We start from the raw sequence: 22,178 nt of genomic DNA, 5'->3' as shown, positions 1-22,178 counted from the left end.
CCAACCCTACTGGTCCACGCTCCCCATCTCCTCCCGCATGAGCCAGGGAGGGAGATGGAAAAGTTTGGGGAGTAGTCCCCGGCTCACGAGAAGGGCATTTTCTCATTCCTCGGTCACTCTCAGGTGTTCAGAGCGGGAGGATGACATCCGGACCGTCCTCCGGCCACTCCTCCCCCGGGCCGATTATGAAACTGCGGGCACTTTGTACCTCACCCCGCTCGCTAGGGAGTACTCAGGCCCCTCCCCAGACTAATAAAGGTCGCAGCGCGCGGCCGTGGAGCTCACTTGCCAGACACAGGCCGGGTGTCCGAGAGACGCGTGGTCCCCCGTAGCAAGTGAGCTCCGCCGCCGCAGCCCAGCCGGACCCCTCCCGCAGCCCGCCGGAGCCCCCGTGTCCCCGCGCCCCGACACACGCTCACCGCGAGAAGGATGGAGCCGCGCCGCGCCCGCCAGGTCCCCACGCTGCTGCTCGTCCTGGGTGAGTCCCCCGCCCCTTCCCGACGCAGAGGACGAGACTCGGGCGGCCCGGGGGGCAGTTGTCACTTTCCACCTGACTCCAGGGTCCTCCATTTCCAACCAGGTCTCTCCTTCGGCGGGGAGTCCGGTCCTTCCCTCCCGCTGCGGCTGGAATGGGATGGGGTAGGGGAGAGGGGATCGGTGTTCAGTATGCCTTTTGCTGATCAAGGAACTTGGGCTGTGTGTTCTGCGTGAATTAATACAGCTCCGTATTGGGAGAAATAAAAAGTTGAAAAGATTCCCACCCCTACCCCCACCCCGCCTCCCCGCGCCCTTAGGAAAATCTGACAGTTCTAAAAAAATCCAAAGACAAGGGAAAACTGGGGTGAGGGTGGGGACAGGAGGCGGGAGTAGGGACTAGACCCGCGCCTATAAAAGACTTTTGGGAAAGAAAAGCGGTTTCCTCCCGCCTGGCCTTCAGTTTTCTACATAAAACGAGCTTCAGCTTTCTGGGGTGCTGGCGTGTGCCGGCGCCGGCTTCGCGGAAGCTCCGGACTCCACGAGTGGAAACGCTGCTTGCTCACCTGGAGCTGCAGGGACACGCGGGCCCTGCGGCTTCCGGTCCCCCTACCCCCTCCCCCCTACTCCCGGGCCGCGCGCTCATCACTTGCTGTTAATTGCACTCTGTGGCCTGTAGTGGACCCGACTGAACACACAACACACACACGCAGCCTGTAGTGGCTGAGCGTACTTTAATGCATGTCTTCTTATTTGAGATAATTCAGGTGTGTTTTTTTTTTGGGGGGGGTGGACAGAGGGGGGAAAAATCCTTATGTAACTTTACTGGTATTGAAAAAAAAAATAATGCTATTTCCTAAACTTCAAGAAGAGTTTGGAGCTGTTATGAAAATTTTCCTAAGGAAATAAAGGTTGCCAATCTCGCGTTATTTCTGGGATTGCAATGAGGCGAATTCCCCTAACTCTACCTGTGCAGGATGTGACAGTTAAATTATTCTTTCGACACACCTTATCTTAGGGGTTAGGAGACCTAATGACATGCATACTATGCATACTTGTAACTAACTCGTCCAAGTTCAAGAACACGGGTGGGAACTGGATCTGTGGTTTCTACCAAAACTTTTAAGAATAACTTCCTAGGAGTTTCTCAGTAAATAATGTGGCTTTGCTATGTTCGTTATGAAGTCTTCCTAGAGTTAGATGTCAACCTAGAGGTCAGAATAGCTTAACACTTTTTTTTTTTTTAATTTCCCCTACCTATAAGGTTGCTTTGAACAATGCAAGTGTCTGTTTTGGGCCACTCATTGAGTATTCTAATTTGAGACATCAAGATCCTATGAATATCCTGGTTACTACCCACTTAGCTTATGTGTTGTGTGTTTTTGTTGTCATAAAAATGCTTAACTCCTTTATTGCATTACTTAATTATAGTTCACCTATTTCATCAGCTGCCAAGCCCATTTCTAAATGAGCTCGGCCAGTTTCTGTTTTCCCAGTTTGTTTAGGTATTTCTCTGCCACTAGGAAAGTTCCTGTTTGAGGTTCTGTATCATATCTCTATACTCTATTCAAGTATGCAAGTCCAATAGTCTTATTCCAAAGCACATGGAAAAAGGCAAGGCCAACTGTTCTGTCTGAAATTGCCATTTCCCCCCTAAACTAAAGATTACATAGAAATACTTTTCCCAAATATCTATCCTTCAAGAAAAAGAGACATTCATTCGAGTTTTCATCAAACATTTTATTATTGCCTTTTTTTGTGTGTGGAATTTATATGTATTTATGTCTGTGGAAAAAAAATACAGACACTTTCATTTGAATCTTCTGCCTCCAACACATGCAGATTTAAATTGCTATACACACCCCACAATCATTTGGTCACTTTTACATTTGATAAATATTTGATATTGATGGTTCCCAAATAAAAAGGAAAACATTTTATATTGAGTCTGCAATTAATGTTCAGGGTCTCTTGATCTAAAAATCAAACATGTTCAAGGATACCTAGATGGGCTTTTGAGCATGCTCCTGAATGACAGCTCCAAGACAATTTATCCATACTTCATTGCACAATGATAGAGAATTGACAGAATAAACATTCTTTCTTGAAATCTGAGAAGCATAGATCTCAGTGAGGCAATGGCTTGCCTTAGAGCTTTCCTTTTGACCCTGAGAGTTTATGAGCTGCCTGGTGTTGGCACAGCCTGAGATGACACATCACGGGCAGAAACACGATGACAGGCCTCTCCGGTCTGGATTTTGACCCAGGCACCCTAGCTGCCTTCCGCATCATCTTGCCATATAAGCAACTTGGGTAATTGGGGTGTGTGGTTCAGCCCTCAGACCCAAATCCAGGCTCTGGGAAGGCAGATGCCTCCTGTGAACTAACCATGTTGTGTGTGAGGTGTTTTCCATGTATCCTTTACTCCTTAAAATAACTGTATGAGGTAGAGATGATTAGCCCAGTTTGACAAATGGAGAAACCAAGGCTCAGTGATGTCAGATACCTTACAAGGACTTAGAGACAGCAAATGTCAAGGTCATTCTGGGTCAATGTGTAAAGAGCCAGAGGTTTTCAGAGTTAGTTATCAGGAGCATAATAAAGTAACTGGTTCTAATAGAGAAGTCCTAGAGTAGCGTGGGGGTTGCTGCCGAGTTTAGGACCTGTTATGGGCACTGGCGTATGTGCAAAAATGGTACCTGATGGTATCACTCAAGAAACCAGGCACAAAAGAGATGAGATTATGTCTTTAAGCTCTGCTCAGATATGTTACATTTTTACTTAACCTATATTCAGCATTTTTAATACCCAGGAAATGACTTTATTATGAAGCAATCATTGACGTCAGTTGACTGAGACCTTTGTTTCTATTTTTATAGTTTCCTAGACGTATGTTAAGTAAAGCAGTCAAGGAGAAGGAAACCCACATTCTTTTTATTCCCTGGATCATTCACAATATTGTGAATTGAATGTAGTGTTGACAAGAGATCTAGCTGGAATCTACAGCATACTTTATTAACAGTGAGAAAATAGACCTACCTATTTGGTTTTATAAAAAAAGTGCAGTGGTCCCATAGTCACTTTGGAAAACTTGAATTTGAATGTCTTCAAGAATGTTCATTTTTGCCCAGGAATCTCCCATTTCCTGGTGAATGATCATCCAGGAGATGCAAATGTCATGTAAGAAATCCTCTTTGAAGGGACTGTAAATGTAGGTGTGGTCTCCTCATCTGTCAGTCTTCACTCTGAATATAGGCCTATGCAAATTTCCATGGCTGTAACTGCTGTTGGAAACATTCCTTCAGAAGACAATGGGAAGACTCCCCAAAGCTGTAATAGGCCAGCTCCTCAGGGAGAAGCACCCTGACAGCCATTGCCTTGGTACGGCAATACTGGAACCTTTGGAAAATGATCCAGTGTCCTCTGGCGATGCAGTTTATGTTAAGGCTGGATGTCTGGTTTCAGGGCAAATAAAGATTCAGTGGCATTCTAGGTTAAAGCATTAACTAGGATACTGTTAATAATACCCAAGACAGCTTGATAATTGTCCAGAAAAAAAGTTAGCTCAATTATTTAGGTCAAAAAGCCTGAATTTTAAACTTGAGGCATGAAAGTAAGTGAAATACAAATATTTTTGAAAATCCTCAGGATAAGGGTAAAAGTCTCTCTTTCTCATATGTATGTGTAAATGCATATATGTATAATTTTCTGTACACACATGTGTGTGTCATACTTTACAGTTTTGCATTGAGACATAGTATATAGAACATAGGTTTCACATCCCGCTTCTTTTATTTCATACTTTTGGAAAGATGTATTCCTCCTTGAGCTTCAGTTTTCTCATCTATAAAATGGAGATTGTAATAACTATGCTGTTAGGTTACTGTATATGGATATTATAAATATCATAATATTAAAAATAATGAGAAACAGTTTTAAAGTCAGCATTGTTATCAGTAGTAGCAAGTTTTTCTTTTAGGAAAATGCCTCATTTGATCTTTGTAACTCCCTTTTAGCCAGGAGAGGCATTGTTTTTCCCAGTTTATAAATGACAAGACTCACTTTAAAAGGCATTACACAGCATGTAAGGCTCCTTTTTAAAATATGGTGTACCATCTACTGTGGATGCTCCCAACTCACTTCACTTTTGGTGAAAGTTCTACTCATCCTTTAAGATTGAAGAAAAATATCAGGCCTTCTCTGATACCTCCCTGCATCTTTCTCTCACCACTGGAAAATAACTGTGCCGTCTGCCCGCCCCCCCCGCCCCCAACCCCTTTGTTTCTCTCTGAATCCTCCTATCCTACTCTTTTCTCATCACACTGTAAGTGTGTATCTGGCCCTGTCTTTCCTTACTGATGCTCAGCTTTTATCATTCACATTGTAACAGACTTATGTTAACCAGTCAATGACTATCATTGGAGGGATGATGAGAATGGTACTCTATTTAGGGTTCTTAGCACTCTGTTTTGACTCAGACAGCTGTTCTTTGAAAATGTGCTTGCAAAGTCAAATATTTTGGCTGAACAATAGTTTTTGAAAATCCAATTCTGTTTAATAGTAAAGTTGAACACCTTTTCTTCCTTGTTTTCCCCATTTCTGTCTCAGTGTAGTCTGTATTCAATGACAGTACGCCTAACAAAATTTAAGTGTATCAGCACTGTGTGTGTGTGGATGGATATGTGTATATGTGTATGTGTGTGTGAGAGAGAAAGAGAGAGAGAGGGAAGGAAATAGGGCAATGATACAACTGAATGATGGATAATCAGCAAGAAAACGTATTCTAATCTAAATTCTCTCTCTCCTACTCCACCCTGCTCCCCGGTGATATTTTCAAAGATAAGGTAACCTAGCTGCCGAGAGATAAGCAGTATCTGAGCTAGAACTCTCTCCATACCTCACGGATCTGCCGGGAGGATTTTCCAGCCTTGGGTCTATTTACACTATGGACTGGATGGTTCTTTGTTGTGGACTGTTCTGTGCATTGCAGGGCATTTAGCAGCAATCCTGGTCTGTACCCACTAGATGTCAGGAGCAGCTCTGGTTGTGACAACCCAAACTATTTCCAACGTTGCTAAATGTCTCTGGTTGGCAAAATTACTCCAGGGTGAGAAGCACCAGCTGATGTTTTCCATTGCTAAGAAACATTGCCGCTCGTAAGTTGCAGTTCGAATAATCAGTGCTTAAGTTACTAAGACAAATAAAATTCATGTTAATGGTAAGCTCATTGCAGATATAAAAGCAATTCTAATGTTAAAAAAAAATCAACTTAGCAAGTTTTATTGCCGATTTTAACACCATTTTCCCTGAATAATGATGAATCTTGTTTATGATGGAGTCATTCATTCTCTCTCCAATCATTGCATTGCTAACCACCCCATGCCCCCTTTCATAATTCTGTTCTCTTGACTCCCGCAAGACTGAACTTTCCTTTTTCCTCCAATTTCTTTGGTCATTTCTATCCACTCCTTGTCACCTATTTCTGAAGTTCTATGATTTTCCATTCCATACTTTTTCCTTTGGAACATTTGAATGACTTCTATCTTTTGAAGGTAGTATTTCCTCATAAGACTTTCAAATAGATCCTGTCAATTCCATTCCTATTCTTTTACTCAAGATCTTTTTTCCCAGGTACCTCATAAATATAAATAAATGATATATGAACTGCAAACCCAGATTCCTTCATTCGTTATGTCCCCCGTCATGTCTACTAGCTACAAACAGTGCCACAAACCTGCTGTCCTGCCTGTGTTATCTACTCTTGTAATGGCACCACCTTCCATGGTATTTTCTGGTCAGAAACATGGTATCATCTATGAAATTCCTCCTTCCCTCACCACCACCTGGGATCTAGCCTATAGTTAGAACAGAAGCTATGCCCTTTGCATCAGTTTACTTTTCAGCATCTTGTTCAGTATCATGCATATAGAAGACTCTTGGTAGACATTTGTTGAACAAATATTATTAGAAACAGATAATTACTAAAAAGTTAGTATAAGTTAAGTTGCTTTCCTTCCCTCTTGTTTATCACGTGTAATTAAGCCCTTCCCACCCTTCGGTTATGCTAAGGATGCACATATGCTTTGCACAAAAGTTGAAGTCTCCAGTGTTAACCAAAAAATATATTTTCACAAAATAAAATTTCTTAGCAGCTCCCATTATGCTAAGTGCATCACACAGATTCTTGGAATGAAATGTAATTAGCCTTAAGGCTTTTAAAATTATATTTTATGTACTTGTTTTCTCCTCTTTTCTTTCTTTCTTTTTTTTTTTTTTTTCTGAGGCATACTGATGAAAACACTATCTTTTTGCAAATTCATTTTTGGCAATGAGCTTCTGTAAAGAATGAATAATAACAATAGTATGCTTCTAAAAATGCTAAGTTTTCAAAGTTGTAGGCCACAATATGACCGTAAAGAAGGAAGAAAAGGCAAATGGCACACACTTATCCAAACTATTTCTCCTTTAGAAGATTTTTCTTTTGAGACAATAATGTAATAGTAATTTAAATCTCTGAATTGAATCAATGGGGATACATGTAAGAAGCAAGATGGAAGGGGGTAAAGATAGAAAAGGTGCTGAAAGGATCTTCCATGAAATATTATCTTGAAGAAAAAAATACATTTTCAATAGATAATTTGAAATAATACCCTAGAGATGAATCTTTGGTTTTAGAGGTTGCACATTCCATATTTAGAGCTCTTAGTCACAAAATTTCAAAACACCCAGATTAGTAAAAATTGTATACTTTATACAGTAATGGATATGCCTTCTCCTATATTATGAGAACATTTCCATTATGAATAAGATAGACAGCTTTAAAATCCATTTTTATGATAAAATAAGCTCTAGTTTCATATTTTGACACACACTTCTTGATTTGAATAGTTTTAAGTATAGTATTGTATGATAACCAAAATATATGAGCATTTTGAAGTATGATTTAGAAATTATTGCCACAGATTTGAAGAGTTATTTAATGTCTCTGAACTGAAAACTATGGCTTATTACATCTTCTCTTGATACTTTACAAAGAAGATCTTATGGCTGTATTTGAAATTCAAAATTCAAGACTTATTTGTAACCTGTCATTATATCAACCTCTGGTTTCATTCTGTTATCCTGTTTTTATCTAAATAGTTACTGTTGGCTTTTACATTTATTTTTAAATGATGCTTAGTGGTAAAGTTAACATTAAAAGCTGTAGAAAGAAAATGATTGCTGGCAAGAAGCAAGGTTTATGCTATATAGATATACATTATGATATGTATATACTATTATATATGCTATTTTCTGAGAAATAGGCTGTTACTAGAAAGTCTTTCAGTAGTGCTTTTCAGTGTCTGATGTGATAACAGAGCTTACAGTTATTTTAACTTTATCTAATAGTGGCATTTAAGACAAAAAGACATCTGGAAATGATGAAGGCATATTCACTCCTTGAAAGAAAGTATACAAGACCTAACAAGCCTAGTATGTTAAAGACAAATCCTAAAATTACAGACTGCCCTGGAAGAAAGTAGAAAACTAACAGTTTTGTGAGTAGGTAGGCATGTGACCAAGCAGAAGTGTGAGCAAAGAGGATTTTGCTGCTTGTTTGGGCTGGGCAATTACTGTGATTCATAATGAGTTGGCTGTTCTGGTCTAAATATCCGAAAAGGTTAAATTAGGAAAATAAGGTGCATTCCTTTCATTCTGTAACCCATCTCATTTTATTTTGGGTCATTTGTATTTGACTTGATTGTTATTCAGGAGAGTCATTTTATCTCTGAGAATTGCAGTTGATGATTGCAGAATAGGCTTGGTTAACCAGTCACCAAATCTCAGTCTCCATCTAGATGGCCCCTCAGTGTGGCCAGAAGAAAGCAAGGACAAAAGACACCGTATGCAAAAAAAAGGACATTTTCTACCTTTAGCATTCCTTCTGACTGTCAGGCACACACTTTTCACTTAATGCCCCAGGGCCCAGGACATTTAGTGCCCCCCACCCCCCACTGGAGCGAGGGCACTCAACCTCTCCCACGAGCTGTCCCCAGTATTGTGTAAGGTGTAGGCTCGGCCCTGACTCACAGAGTAGAGGTGATTTGTATCCTGTGAGTCACCAGTGCCACTTCCTGCTGGCACATTTGAGATTTCACTGAAACAAATCTCTGAAAGGTGAAGGTAGATGAATAGGCGAGCTTTAAATTCCTGAAACCCATTTGGAAATTGGACAGAAATAATGGGCTCCAAAGACAGTTTTATTTTCTTAACATTATTGACATAGAAGTTCCAATGGCTAATTTTGTGTTTACAAATTACCATTTAGCGTGGAATTCCTCTGTATGGTAGTTACCAATGTAGGGCTGGCCACCAATCTGTTTGCTGACATTATCCAAACTCTATATCCAAATAATACCATAGGGTTATGTTTTCTCAGCAGGGACCCATGGTCAAGATCAAAAATTCAAATATAAGATTTGCAATTGACCTAGAGAAAGATCATTATGTTCAATTAGCATTAAAGTCATGAAAAACTGAAAGATTAAGGAAATATACAGATAGGACTTCAGCATGTATCCCTGTATGACTTTAATGAGTAGTGATTTATAATTGGATATGAATGCTGGATGTTAAAATTCTTCATGGGTTAACTTTTTCAATCTTTTGATCGCTTCCACTATTCCTTTACCCCATTTTGCAAGGCCCTGGGCTAAATATGAGATTGAGGAAAGCTTGAAAACCAGTTTTGAAGCAATAGAGCTGTGTGGATGAACACATGATTTAGAACCAATTTTGGTAGTTCATTAAGAACCAGTTTTGGTAATTCTTCCCAAGTGGTGCTAGTGGTAAAGAATCTGCATGCCAGAGCAGGAGACACAAAAGATGCGTGTCTTATCTCTGGGTCCCCCTGGAGAAGGAAACTGCAACCCACTCCAGTATTCTGGCCTGGAAAATTCCATGGACAGAGGAGCCTGGCCGGCTACAGTCCATGGGGTTGCAGAGAGTCAACCACGACTGAGCACTTACAAGAACTGAACACAGTAGTTCATTGGCTACATATATCTGTGATTAAAGTGTAATCTAACACTGTCATTTGAGAACTACATTTAAAATCATTTACAATTCCATCTATAAAATACCCGGATGTGGGATTAATGTACCAAGTCTCATAGAAACCATCCTGAGAGATGGACTATGTCCAAGGGAGCGTCACAGGTTAGAACAGCCCAGTTTTTGTGGAGGCACGCCCTGCCCTGAACATTCTTTAATTCACAAAGACAAATATTTCACTTGTGGCTTGACCAACTGGAACAAAGTTTCCAACAGTGGAAAAACTAACAATATGAAAAACTTTTGAGAAAAAAAAAAAAAAAAACCAACAACAACTAATAAGCAACACCTCAGAGCAATTAGCTGGATTTTATTATAATAGTTGCAGGTTGCATTTGTAAGCAGTTCTGAACAGGAAAGGCTAGTGTCTGATTTCTGCAAAGAGTGAAGAAACCATCCTTTGCAGAGAAATGTACATTTGCACAGTGGACCTGGCTGGCCCTTTTGCAGTAGGAGAATCGATAAGATCTCCTCACATCAGTTGAAGAGCCGTGGAGGAATAGGAATGTCAGGGATGTAAAAACACACATTTGAAACTCCAGCTTATCTTGAGCAGATTGTATAAATTAAAGGAAGTAATTCTTTATGAGTGAAAGTTTATGGCAAAATTATATCGAGAAGTAGAATGATATTGGCTTGGATAAAACTCTAGCTAATTCACCCCTGAAAAAATGTGTGGACAGTTATCCTTTTCCATCTCTGTTCAACTGATAGTAGAATCCAAATTTTAGCCATTTTTTTGTCATTTAAGAAAGATTTTTTTTTTTTTCCTGTAAGGACAATCAAAGTATCATTTATATTGTAGGAGAAATATGGAGCAAGGAGGTGATAGTTCTAAACTTTCCAAAAGATATTTTCAAGTCACTGAAAGGTTATGAGACTCGATGTCATAAGATGTACTCCTAACCCTTATCTTCTATAATCTCTAGGTAATTGGTCTTGGATAAGACATTTAATTTAACTACACTGCAGTTATTGAGGTTAATATAACCACTTCAGAGGATTATTATCAGTGTCAAGTTTGAAACATTAAGAAATTACAAACTCTGATGCTTATGTTTTACTCAAATCATACTCAATTTGCTTAACATGTACACACCTCCTCTGATTGTGAAAAAATAAAATTCTTTATTATATGGAATAATTATCCTTTAAAATACCAAAATACAGAGAGATTTATAACCTTGTTATAGACCAGTAGAGGGCACTATCCACATATACTACTTCTCAAAACAAGCTAGCTGTTGAATGGCATGGAACATTCATGAGTCCCATTTCATTTAATTCTCCCCCAAACTCTATAATTTGGTAAAATTGAGATCCAGAGAATTTAATTAATTTGTCCATTAATTGCATAGCTCAGGTTTTCTCCCAGGATTGCCTTTCCAACCATACTTTGTTGCCTCTTTATGGCATTAAATACTCTGCTTCAGTTATATTTAGCTGAGTTCATTCCCTGTAATGTCCATTATACTTTAGTGTTATTGCCTGTTTCCAAATTCTGTAATGTGGGCAAAGAACAACATTGCTGTGTACTCTGAAGAAAGTTACTTAAACTCTTTATGCCTCACTCTTCTCAAATGGCTAGTCGGGAGAACAGTAATATCTTCTTCAAAGAGTCACTGAGTGGATTAAGAGACAGTATAGGTAAGGATGGGCTTCCCTGGTGACTCAGATGGTAAAGAATCGTACTGTGATGCTGGATACTCAGGTTCGATCCCTGGGTCAGGAAGACCCCTGGAGAAGAAAGTGGCTACCCACTCCAGTATTCTTGGGGCTTCCCTCATGGCTCAGACCATAAAAAATCTATATGCCCACACATAGTACATGGTCAAGAAATGTCAACTGCTGCCAACTACTACCACCAACACCAATAATGTTTATTATATAACAGTTACACATATAACCTGGAACGAGTGATTAAAGAGCAAATACTCCTAAGAAGAAGAGTAAAATTCTCTTCAGTAAACTTTCCTACAATTAAAAGGATTCTTCCTATTCTTTCCATGCAATTCACAAACTTCTTGCAACATCCTGGTGCCAGTCCCCCAACATTTATCTTTTCAGGGGAGACACACAGTGAAACACCTTGTTAATCTCTTATGGGATGACAGAAGCTGTATTCTAAGGCTCAGTATGGTTCATGCAGCATGTGTATCCCTTCCCATATTGGATAAGATATGTTCTGACTTTACTTAGATTACATATTGTGCATTAAAATCTATTAATATTTTCATGTGTAATACAAAGAGTACCTTAGGTACTTAAATCAACAACTGATGTATCTTCAGTTGAGAGTCCTATTTCATTGTGACCATAAATAGAAGCTGAGTTTTATTTGAAGCCTTCTTTGTGATAGGTTCTACTTTGGAGCATTGCTCTGAACACATCATGAAGTAAAACGGTGGAAATTTTCCAATTGCTAAGCTTCTTAAGAAATCAGATGGTAAAACCAAGTCTTTGAAAAGGTTACTGTGAAATGTTTAGAGCAGGTCATGTTTGTAACTCTGAATGTAATGCCATGGCTTTTACCATGGGACACAGAGCTGGGTGTTCATTTATTTTCAGTGATATGCCTGTTTCCATGAATTATTTTCTTTCAGGGTTTAGAGGGATCAAATTATTGAAATAATTAAAAGAAATCTGCAAATATTGTAATTATGTGGAAATCTGGTCAGAGTTTCTTTCTTGAAGCATCAGTTATATATTTTATTTTTCTCCATAAATAGTTTTCTATCTTCTTCAAGCAGTCTTCAGTACAACTGTGATTCCTTCATGTATCCCAGGAGAGTCGGGAGATAACTGCACAGCATTAGGTAAGCCCAGCTTTGTCAATGTTGCATCAAATAATTATGCATTCTTAACAGAAATGTAAACTTAAGGACTATAAATATGAGATAGTGGGGAAAAGAGAGGCGAATAGCTGCTCTATTAACAAAAGAACTCAATGATCTGGAAAAATTATATAAAGGAGTAACTGGAGGCAGAGGGCCTGGATATCTAGTTGTATGTGAAAATTTGATCTTAAAGAGAGGGAAAAAAGAAAATCAGATTCCCTTTGATCATTTCAGAACTTTGCTACGAAACTACTGGGAGAGGTTGGATCCCAGGCAAAATAGGCAAATTTGAGCTTTGTACACAGTAGATAAAGTATTTCGTTGTTGTTTTTTGTAAAAGGAACAAATGATGTCCTGTATTTTGAGTTACAGCAATCATTCAGAAAATATCTATAGAGTACTTAATACATGCCAAATACTGTGCTTAGGTGGCACTAGTGGTGAAGAAGTAGCCTGCCAATGCAGGAGATGTAAGAGATGTGGGTTTGATCCCTGGGTAGGGAAGATCCCCTGGAGAAGGGCATGACAAGCCCCTCCAGTATTCTTGCCTGGGAAATCCCAAGGACAGAGGAACCTGACGGGCTATGGTCCATAGCCTCACAAAGAGCCAGACAGGACTGAAGCAACTTAGCATACATGCACACAGATGAGTGGTGCATGGTCGTATCTTTGGACCCCAGGGGACTCTGACTGTGGTTCAGGAGAGATCTGCTTTATATTCAGTCTGAGTTATTGAGTTCAGAGTTATCCTGAGTAACCAGAGTAGTACACCTCTTTTCTTATCCTTCCTCATTATACTCTAGGGGTTTGGTCTGCCTCGCTCCCTATTTTTGGCTATTTGAACAAGAGTATAAAGTCAAGATGCCTTGTTTGATTATTTCATATAGACTCTTCAAATTTTAGGTCTTCCCTAGTGGCTCAGATGATAAAGCGTCTGTCTGCAATGCAGCAGACCCAGGTTCAATCCCTGGGTTGGGAAGATCCCCTGGAGAAGGAAATGGCACCCCAGTCCAGTATTCTTGCCTGGAAAATCCCATGGACTGCGGAGCCTGGTAGGCTACGGTCCATGGAGTCGCAAAGAGTCAGACATGACTGAACAACCTCACTTTCACTTTCTTCAAATTTTAGTAATTGAAACATTCTAGGGATTCCTTGGTGGTCCAATGGTTAAGACTGTATGCTTCAACTGCAGGGGGCATGGGTTCAGTCCCTGGTTTGGGAACTAAGATCCTACATGCCACACGGCCAAAAAAGTAAATAAACTGTTTTAAAAAAAAAGCTCTTAATAAAAAATTATAAAGTAAATGTTATGTGTAGGTTGTAGCGCTATTCTAAAGAGGCTACTGTTTTCATGGTTGTATTTGTGTAACCAAGGCATTTATAAGTCAGGGTTTGTTTAGGTCACGTTCAGCTCTTATCATTAGAGACTTTGATTTTGGGTTTGGGGTGGTGGTTTAGTCATAAGTCATGTCTGATTCTTTTGACCCAGTGGACTGTAGCCTGTCAGGTTCTTCCATGGGACTTTCCAGGCAAGAATACTTGAGTGGGTTGCCATTTCCTTCTCCAGGGGATCTTCCTGACCCAGGGATCAAACCCTAGTCTCCTGCATTGCAGGCGGATCCTTTACCGACTGAGCTACCAGAGAATGCACACCAAAACAAGCCTTGTTGGCTTAAAACCCTCTATAGATTTAAGCTGTCTTAAATTAATTAATGGATTCAGCTTGCAAATGTCAGAATTATTTGAAAAAATTAGACAACCTTATTTGGATAAGTGAATAACCGTAAAGTATTATGATTTTTCGTGTGTGCCTTCAACTTACCTTTTCTAACCTTAAACATTGTCTTTTGGGAATTTTATTCCCAGTTTTTATTTTGTTTTGTTTAGTCCATTTTCCTTTGGGAATCCAGTGTTTTGCTTATTGCTCTAGAGAGTATGATAACTAAAGTGACTTTTTGTCCACAAATGCCTGAGAATGGTTACGATTATGAAAGGATGATACTATTTCGAAGAAAGTAACAGAATACATTCCACTTGGCGTTTCTTTCACAGTTCAAACTGAAGATAATCCACGTGTGGCTCAAGTGTCAATAACAAAGTGTAGTGCTGACATGAATGGCTACTGTTTGCATGGACAGTGCATCTACCTGGTAGACATGAGTGAAAATTACTGCAGGTAATGTGCCAAACACAAACAAACAATATCTTAAAAACCCATATTGTCTCTCTTTCTTATCTTCTTAATAAGTACTCTATTATTTCCATGGGCTGCAGTTTTTAGTATTATTAGCATGCAATTTATATTTACTATTATAAACTTTATTTTTTCTTTTAAGTTGTGCTCTGTGTGCTAGGTCGCTTCAGTTGTGTCTGACTCTTTGTGACCCTATGGGCTGTAGCCCACCAGGCTCCTCTGTCCATGGGATTCTCCAGGCAAGAATACCGGAGTGGGTAGCCATTCCCTTCTTCAGGGGGTCTTCCTGACCCAGGGATCGAGCCCAGCTCTCTTATACCTCCTGCACTGGCAGGAAGGTTCTTTACCACTAGTGCCACCTCTTTTAAGTTGGGAAACAAAGAGTAGAACAAATGGTAGTTATCAGATTATACAGATACTTCAGGGGTGTGGAATGGGGAGGGCTTCAGATACCTTCCTCTCACACTTACCACAATAGCAGGTCAACTTTTAATCTTTTCACCGGACTTATATGTCAGCTATTGTTACAAGCATTGACTCCACTGATTTAGACAAAAAGCACCTCAAACATACAAAACACCATTGTCAGCCACATTGGCAGCTGAATAAGACTATCATTTTAATATAACAGTTGCGATTTGAGAGCTTCATGGGGCTCTTTTATCAAAGTTGGGCCAGCTTTCGGGTCAGTCTTTGAATTCATCTTTACAACTTTTGGCAGACCTTGTTGATATCTTGCTTTATAGTGTGAGATGACCTCTTATGAGATTAATTCAGAACCAAGATTGCTTTTTAAAATAATTGATCTTTCTCTTCCATTGTCCTTTAGGTGTGAAGTAGGTTACACTGGTGTCCGGTGTGAGCATTTCTTTTTAACCGTCCAAAAACCTCTGAGCAAAGAATATGTGGCTTTGACTGTGATTCTTGTTATCTTGTTCCTTGTCATAGTTGCTGGTTCTATATACTACTTCTGCAGATGGTAAGCCAGTGTTTTTGTTTTTTAACACTCTTCCTTTGTAAATTACCTTTATACAAGACACACAAACTGGGTAAAAATATGGCAAAGTATTATTTAGTGGGAAAAGACAGACTGCACTAAAGATATTTTTAAGAAAGTTTCAGCAGCAGAACACCTGGACTTGACTCTGTTTTGGGATCTGTTATTTATTACCTCTGTGACCTTATACAACTTAAACTAAGAGTATCAGTTCCCTCCTTTATAAAATACAAATAGAAATCCTTATTCTACGTTAATGACAGGATTATTATCAGTATTGAGTATAACACATGCAAAAGTAAATCATAAGGCATCATGCCAATGTTAAATTTAGCCACTTGTATTCAATTTATTAGATTGAAGTTTGTATTTCATAAAATATACTTTGTAAACTAATAACCCCAGAGGCTTAGGATCTTAAAATTTAAGGCAGACTAGTAGAAACGAGTGTCCAGATAATTGTAAGAGCTTACTTTTAAAAATTGGTTCATGCCAGTCCCTTAAAATTCCATCTTCAACACTCCATCTGTGTACAGTGCTGTACTTATATATGCTGACAACTGAGTGGGCATTGAAACTTTTGAGCGTATATCAGATTGGCTGTTTTTTAAGGTTAGTATCAGGAATAGTATAACTTAAATAGTGTGTGTGTTCAGTCTTATCCAACTCTTTGAGACCCCATGGACTATAGCTTGCCAGCTCCTCTGTCGATGGACTTTTCCACTCAAGAATACTGGAGTGGGTTGTCATTTCCTACTGCAAGGGAACATCCTGATCCAGGAATCAAAACAGAATCTCTTGCGTTTCCTGCATTGGCAGGCTGGCTCTTACCACCGTGCCACCTGGGAAGCCCTACTTAATAGTAGCTGCCTTTAAAATGTCTCCATGAAATCCTCCTTATTTTGGAAGGGCTACAAATTTTTCAGTGTACATTTGAGTGAATTTTATTTTATTTTTGCTGAAAATAATGCACTTCTACTTTTGAAGCTCCAAAAATGTTACTTTTACAAGATTAAATTTATTTGATCTGTGTTTACTTCTAAGTATTCATCAAATTTTAATATCTTTTTAATTAGTTATGATCACATAACTGAATATTATTACACCTGAAACACACCTGAAAGGTCTTTAACTACAATCCTTTCTTTTCTAAAGATGAGAAAGTGAGACCCAGAGAGGGAATTGACATGCCCTGGCTCGTCTAGTTGACAAGTAGCCAGATCAAGGCTAAACAAAGGTTTTCCTAATCGTGTTTTTCAAGTAAGCAAAAACATTATGCAGTTTCCTTAAGTCTACATGATTCATCTTCAAAATGGGTAGAAAATGAACTCAAAATATTAGGTAGACAGCTTTAATGAATGAGTGAATGAAGATTCTGAACCACTAGATTTATGAATCCTAGCTAGGAGAACTTGCCAGGTTATGTAATCCATTTGTACTTTACTTTTTTCATCTGTAGAATGGGGATGATAATGCTAAGTGTAAGGATAAAATAAAAAATGAATATATATCACTTAAAACATTGTCAGTCACGTAGTAATTGCCTGATAAATGTTAGTTATTTTTATTTTTATTGGTGATAACATTACATTAACATGATAGGTAGAATATAATAGGGATATTCAAAGTATTTGCACTTTTTTTCTTATTTGTAATAAGGAAAGAAGGAACAAAAAGGGAAGGGAAGACAGAGAAAAAGAAAAAAATGATAACAGTCCAGGATTAAATGTGGTCACATGCTCTCCTGGAATTTTACAATTTTCATGACCATCTGAAAGCCTCTGAGGAGTTCTTTAACTGCATTTCACCATTTCCTCCCGAATTTATTTGTCCAGGGAAACTACTCCTTGCCCCCTCCCTCTTTTCTCAGCTTCAACCTAAACTTGGTTACCTGTGTCATTTTGGAAGCACCATGCTTAAGTGCCTTTAGAGTCCAAGTATTTGTTTCTTTTTTTTTTTTTTAAACTTTACATAATTGTATTAATTTTGCCAAATATGTTAGCATATTTTGCTCTTATTATTGTTAACTACAGTGCTAATGATTTCATTTCTGAATATTTCTAGGTACAGAAATCGAAAAAGTAAAGAACCCAAGAAAGAATATGAAAGAGTGACCTCAGGGGATCCGGCATTGCCGCAAGTCTGAATGGTGCCATTAAGCTTATGGGCAGGAATGCACTGCATGCCTGGTTATGTTAATATTCCTATTTTATTAATAATATTTATGTGGGGTCATATGTTAAGTCAACAATGATGTATTTTTTCATATGCTAAGAAAAGTTTTTATTATTGTTTTATTTTTAACAGATTGCTAATGTATAATGTACACAAAATATTTAATATAAAAGGAAAGTGGATATTTTTGTAAGAAATCCTTTCCTGGGCTAAATGCTTTACTGAAAACTTTTTTGCCTGGTGTACAATGCATAGGAGTGAACAATGCCCAGTTCGTTGTTTAGAAAGTGTCAGCACGTGACAGATTTCTATAAGCCAAAAATATGGTCAAACCAATTTAATGTATTTTTCTACTCCTCGAATCAATGATAATTGGTTTGACTATATCAGAGTTTGGTGTCTGAGTTGGCACCACTGTGCCACGTATTGAAACACTAATGCTATGGGAACTGGGGAGAAGCAAATATAGATCTTGAGCTAAACACTACACCCTCTGCTCCCTCCACTCACACATTCTCACTGTTTACTGCCTGGAAGGAAGGTGCGCCATTCTCTATGCCCATTCACAACTCCTGTGGATATTAGTCATCCATCTAATACAGGGGTCCCCAACCCCCGGCCACAGACTGCTCCCAGTCCACAGCTGGCTAGGAATGGGCCACACATCTGGAGGTGAGTGGCAGGCAAGCAAGCAAAGCTTCATCTGTATTTACAGCCTCTCCCCATCACTCACTTCTCCCTGGTGCATGGAAAAATTGTCTTCCACAAAACCCGTCCCTGGAGCCAAAAAGGTTGGGGACTGCTGATCTAATAGATTTTCCTTAAGAAAATGAATTGAGAAAACTTTAACCATCTTTTATGTAATTTTATGTATAGCTTCCCAATGTCCTTTTTTTTTTTTCAGTACATTTATGCTAGGTAACTGTTGCTCATGAACTAATAAAAAAAATCCACACATGAAGCCAAAATTTGTGCTTCTTTTTTGAAGAGTATTTATTTCTATATGAACTTTGCTAAAGAATTCTACAGTTAAATCAGAGTCCAAAATTTGATGGACTAAGTGTTATTTTAAAGTATAATATAAGACAGTTATTCTATATATAGTCTAAAGAGATCTAAAAGCATGTTTCTGTTTCCCATTAATATAGCTGAAGTCAAATGTGCTGTGTAAGGATATGTTTTTAATCCTACACATCCTTATTGACATCTACTGTATGTAAGGGAGGTCTGCTTATTTTGAGTAATATTGATTGCTTAAAAAAATTATTGATGAACCAAGAAATCATCTGAAATCCATTTATTTTGTTACAAAAGGGAGTCATATTGGTTTATCTTGAGCATTTCAATTCATATTACATAATTAATTGTAAGTGGTTTGGGATGTTAAATCTTTATTTAAGGATGCTTAAATAAAGATTAAAAACTAGCCCCTGTAAAAGTTAAATTTTTATTTATAATTGATATTAAATAATAAAAAAGATAGGACACAGATTGGTTTTATGGGTGAAAATTAATTTTTAAGATGTTTTAATGAAGATAATGCTGGGCAAACATTAAAAAACCATTGCCATTAGCTCATGTTTCTTACAAACAGAAAAATTTGGCTCATATTTAGTCTATCTTCCTTATTTTACAAATTTCTCACTATATATATTTCTAGAAAGATCTATCTATGTCTAATGTATTGAGACTAAATGCAAACCAATGCATAAATACCTAGTTTGTGGCTTCCCACCAAGACCACACAGTAACCCAGTAGACATACTCTATAACCAAAGAGGGTCTAAGATTGATGCTAAAGATAACCTCATGATCAAGATTTGTGTAATTTATTAAATATTTAAAATACAATCAAATGCCACTGTTCTTTTGGACATTCTTTGTTCTTATCTCTTTGCCAAAGTCAAAGCAAGGAGAGAGATGGTGCATTGGGAGGACAGATTTTTATTTTTGAGTCCTGAGAAGAGGATTAGTTAAATTCAACTGCCCTGAGGTGTCAGATCAATTTCTATGTACCAAATACATGATATTAGCTTCTAATTTCTATTGAATTCAGTAAAAACTCATGTCTGATCCATTTTGCTATTTTTGCTGCAACAGTCAGTATGTAGACTTTTGGGAAAAAATGTGTTTAACTTGCTGCCCAATAATTTCTGATTTTTGTCTACTCTTATTCCTATGGGGAAAAGGGGAGTAACAACCTTTATATAAACAGTGTTGCTTGAGTAAATTTTAATGTTTTGACTGAAGAATAATTTTATCTAACACATGCCTGTTATTCAAGTTGGATGAGGTTAAATGTAAGATAGTGAATTTCTCTCTGCTTTTTTTGCACTCTGTAATTGCACTTTTTACGTTTGAAGAGCCATTTTGGTATACAGTTTATATTAAAGATGCTGTAGAACATAAAGTTGTATCACATGCAGTTTAAAGTAACTTATTTGACAATGAATTTTATCAGAGTACTGAATTGTATCAATTTGTTTGTCTTCCATATCAGCTTTGATAATTGTGTACCTTAAGATATTGAAGGAGACTATAGATACTTCACAGGATATTATTAATTTTTATTTATTTTTTGTTGGAAACTGGAAAAAACAAAATTGAAAAATAAAAATGCATGAAACACCTTGCATTAAAAATGTCACTGATTGATGTAGTCTCTTTTGTTTTTCCATACTACATTAACGGGCTTAAAAGCAGTGACAGGACTATAATGTGTTTAAAGACATTGGTTTTAGTTTGGGAAAGCACTATGTAAATTTATCACAGATTATGGCCTACCATAATGAAGAATTTCTTTGAAATGTAAGGAATTACATTAATTATAAAATTCTAGCTGTTAGTATATTTTAAAAGAATATTCTTAGAGAGTACTTGCTGTATAGCATGCACAAGTCAGCTCACTGCTCTGTGATGACCTTGCTGGGTGGAATGGCGGGTGGCAGGAAGGTCCAAGAGAGAGGCATATATGTACACATATGGCTGATTGACTTCGTTGTGCAGCAGAAACTAACACGAAATTGTGAAACAACTATAGCCCAATAACCATTTCTAAGAAGAATAAATATCCTACTGAGAAATAACTTTTGAAAGGGTGCATCAGACAGAAGCATGTCCCATGATTTCCTCAGCATCTGCCAACCAAAAGTTTGGGTTTTCCCAGGCCTTCCCAGGTGGCTCAGTGGTAAAGAGTCTGCCTGCTAATGCAGGAGATGCGGGAGACACAGATTCAATCCCTAGGTCTGGAAGATTCCCTGGAGTAGGGATCCCACTCCAGTATTTTTGCCTGGAAGATTCCATGGACAGAGGAGCCTGGTGGGCTATAGACCACAAGGTTGCAAAGAGTAGGACATGATCAAGCACACACACCACCGCACAGCAGGAAACATTGATCCTCTGAACCTCTGTCACAGTAACACCTTCTGAGGTACCTGCTTCAACAATCTATAGAATGCTTTGTCTTTTATTGGCTCCTTGGACCACTTCATAATCTCTGGATAGGGCAGGGAGGCATAGCTAGCTTTGATCATTTTACAAGGGGATAAACCAATATGTCCAGGGTCACAGTTGGTAGTAAAAGATGAAGCTGGGGTGAGAAACAAGGTCTTCTGATCTCCAGTTACACTGCAGCTCTGGCCATGGTGGTGCTAGTGTTAAAGAACCTGCCTCCCAATGCAGGAGACATAAGAGACTTGGGTTCCACCTGTGGATCAAGAAGATCCCCTGGAGAAAGAAATGGCAACCCATTCCAATATTCTTGCCTGGAAAATCCCATGGACAGAGGAGCCTGGCGGGCTACAGTCCGTAGGGTCACAAAGAGTCAGACATGACTGTAGTGACTTAGCACCTGGTTCATGTCAGGGGCAGCAGAACAGACCATCACGTGGAGTGAGTGTGAGGTTTAATTTGGAATTTTGTGGGGGAGAAACAAAAATTTCTATAAAATGAATTTCTTGAGATCTCACAAAACCATCAGACTGATTCTATTCAAAGTCTGAGAACCCACAGGGTTAAGTAAGGAAAAGAACTCCTTGAAACACTTCTCCCATTCAGCTTCCAAGGTGCCCTCCTCATCTGGTTGTCAACCTGTTTTCAGTCTCATCCTTAATCTTCCCTAATATCTTCTGTCTTCCACCACTGATCTGTAAATGCTGGAGTCCACCCAAGCTTTTAATTTTGGGACTTTTTCCTCTATATGCATACATGCTAAATCACTTCAGTCGTGTCTAACTCTTTGTGACCCTATGGATGGAAGCCTGTCAGTCTCCTCTATGAGATTCTCCAGGCAAGAACACTGGAGTGGGTTGCCATGCCGTCCTTGAGTTTTCTCTATATATACAATCCCTACTTTATTTCATATAGCCTTGTGCCTTTAATTGCCATTTGTATACAGACTATTCCTTGA

The 22,178-nt window shown here is 38.6% G+C and overlaps 1 protein-coding gene across 1 annotated transcript; it reads left to right on the top strand.

The window, feature by feature from the left end:
• Positions 1–364: 364 nt before the first annotated feature.
• On the top strand, positions 365–20,410 carry EREG (epiregulin). Its single transcript, XM_010838169.1, has 5 exons — positions 365–478; positions 12,318–12,383; positions 14,457–14,580; positions 15,428–15,577; positions 17,660–20,410. The coding sequence occupies exons 1-5, from the start codon at positions 430–432 to the stop codon at positions 17,739–17,741; spliced, it is 471 nt and encodes a 156-aa protein (XP_010836471.1). The 5' UTR covers positions 365–429; the 3' UTR covers positions 17,742–20,410.
• The last annotated feature ends 1,768 nt before the right edge of the window (positions 20,411–22,178 follow it).

This window comes from Bison bison, unplaced genomic scaffold, assembly GCF_000754665.1.
Source record: "Bison bison bison isolate TAMUID 2011002044 unplaced genomic scaffold, Bison_UMD1.0 scf7180017864092, whole genome shotgun sequence".
In the NCBI taxonomy this organism is placed as follows: Eukaryota; Metazoa; Chordata; class Mammalia; order Artiodactyla; family Bovidae; genus Bison; species Bison bison.
Note: the sequence above shows the minus strand (reverse complement) of the source record. Positions and strands in the feature narration are given on the sequence as shown.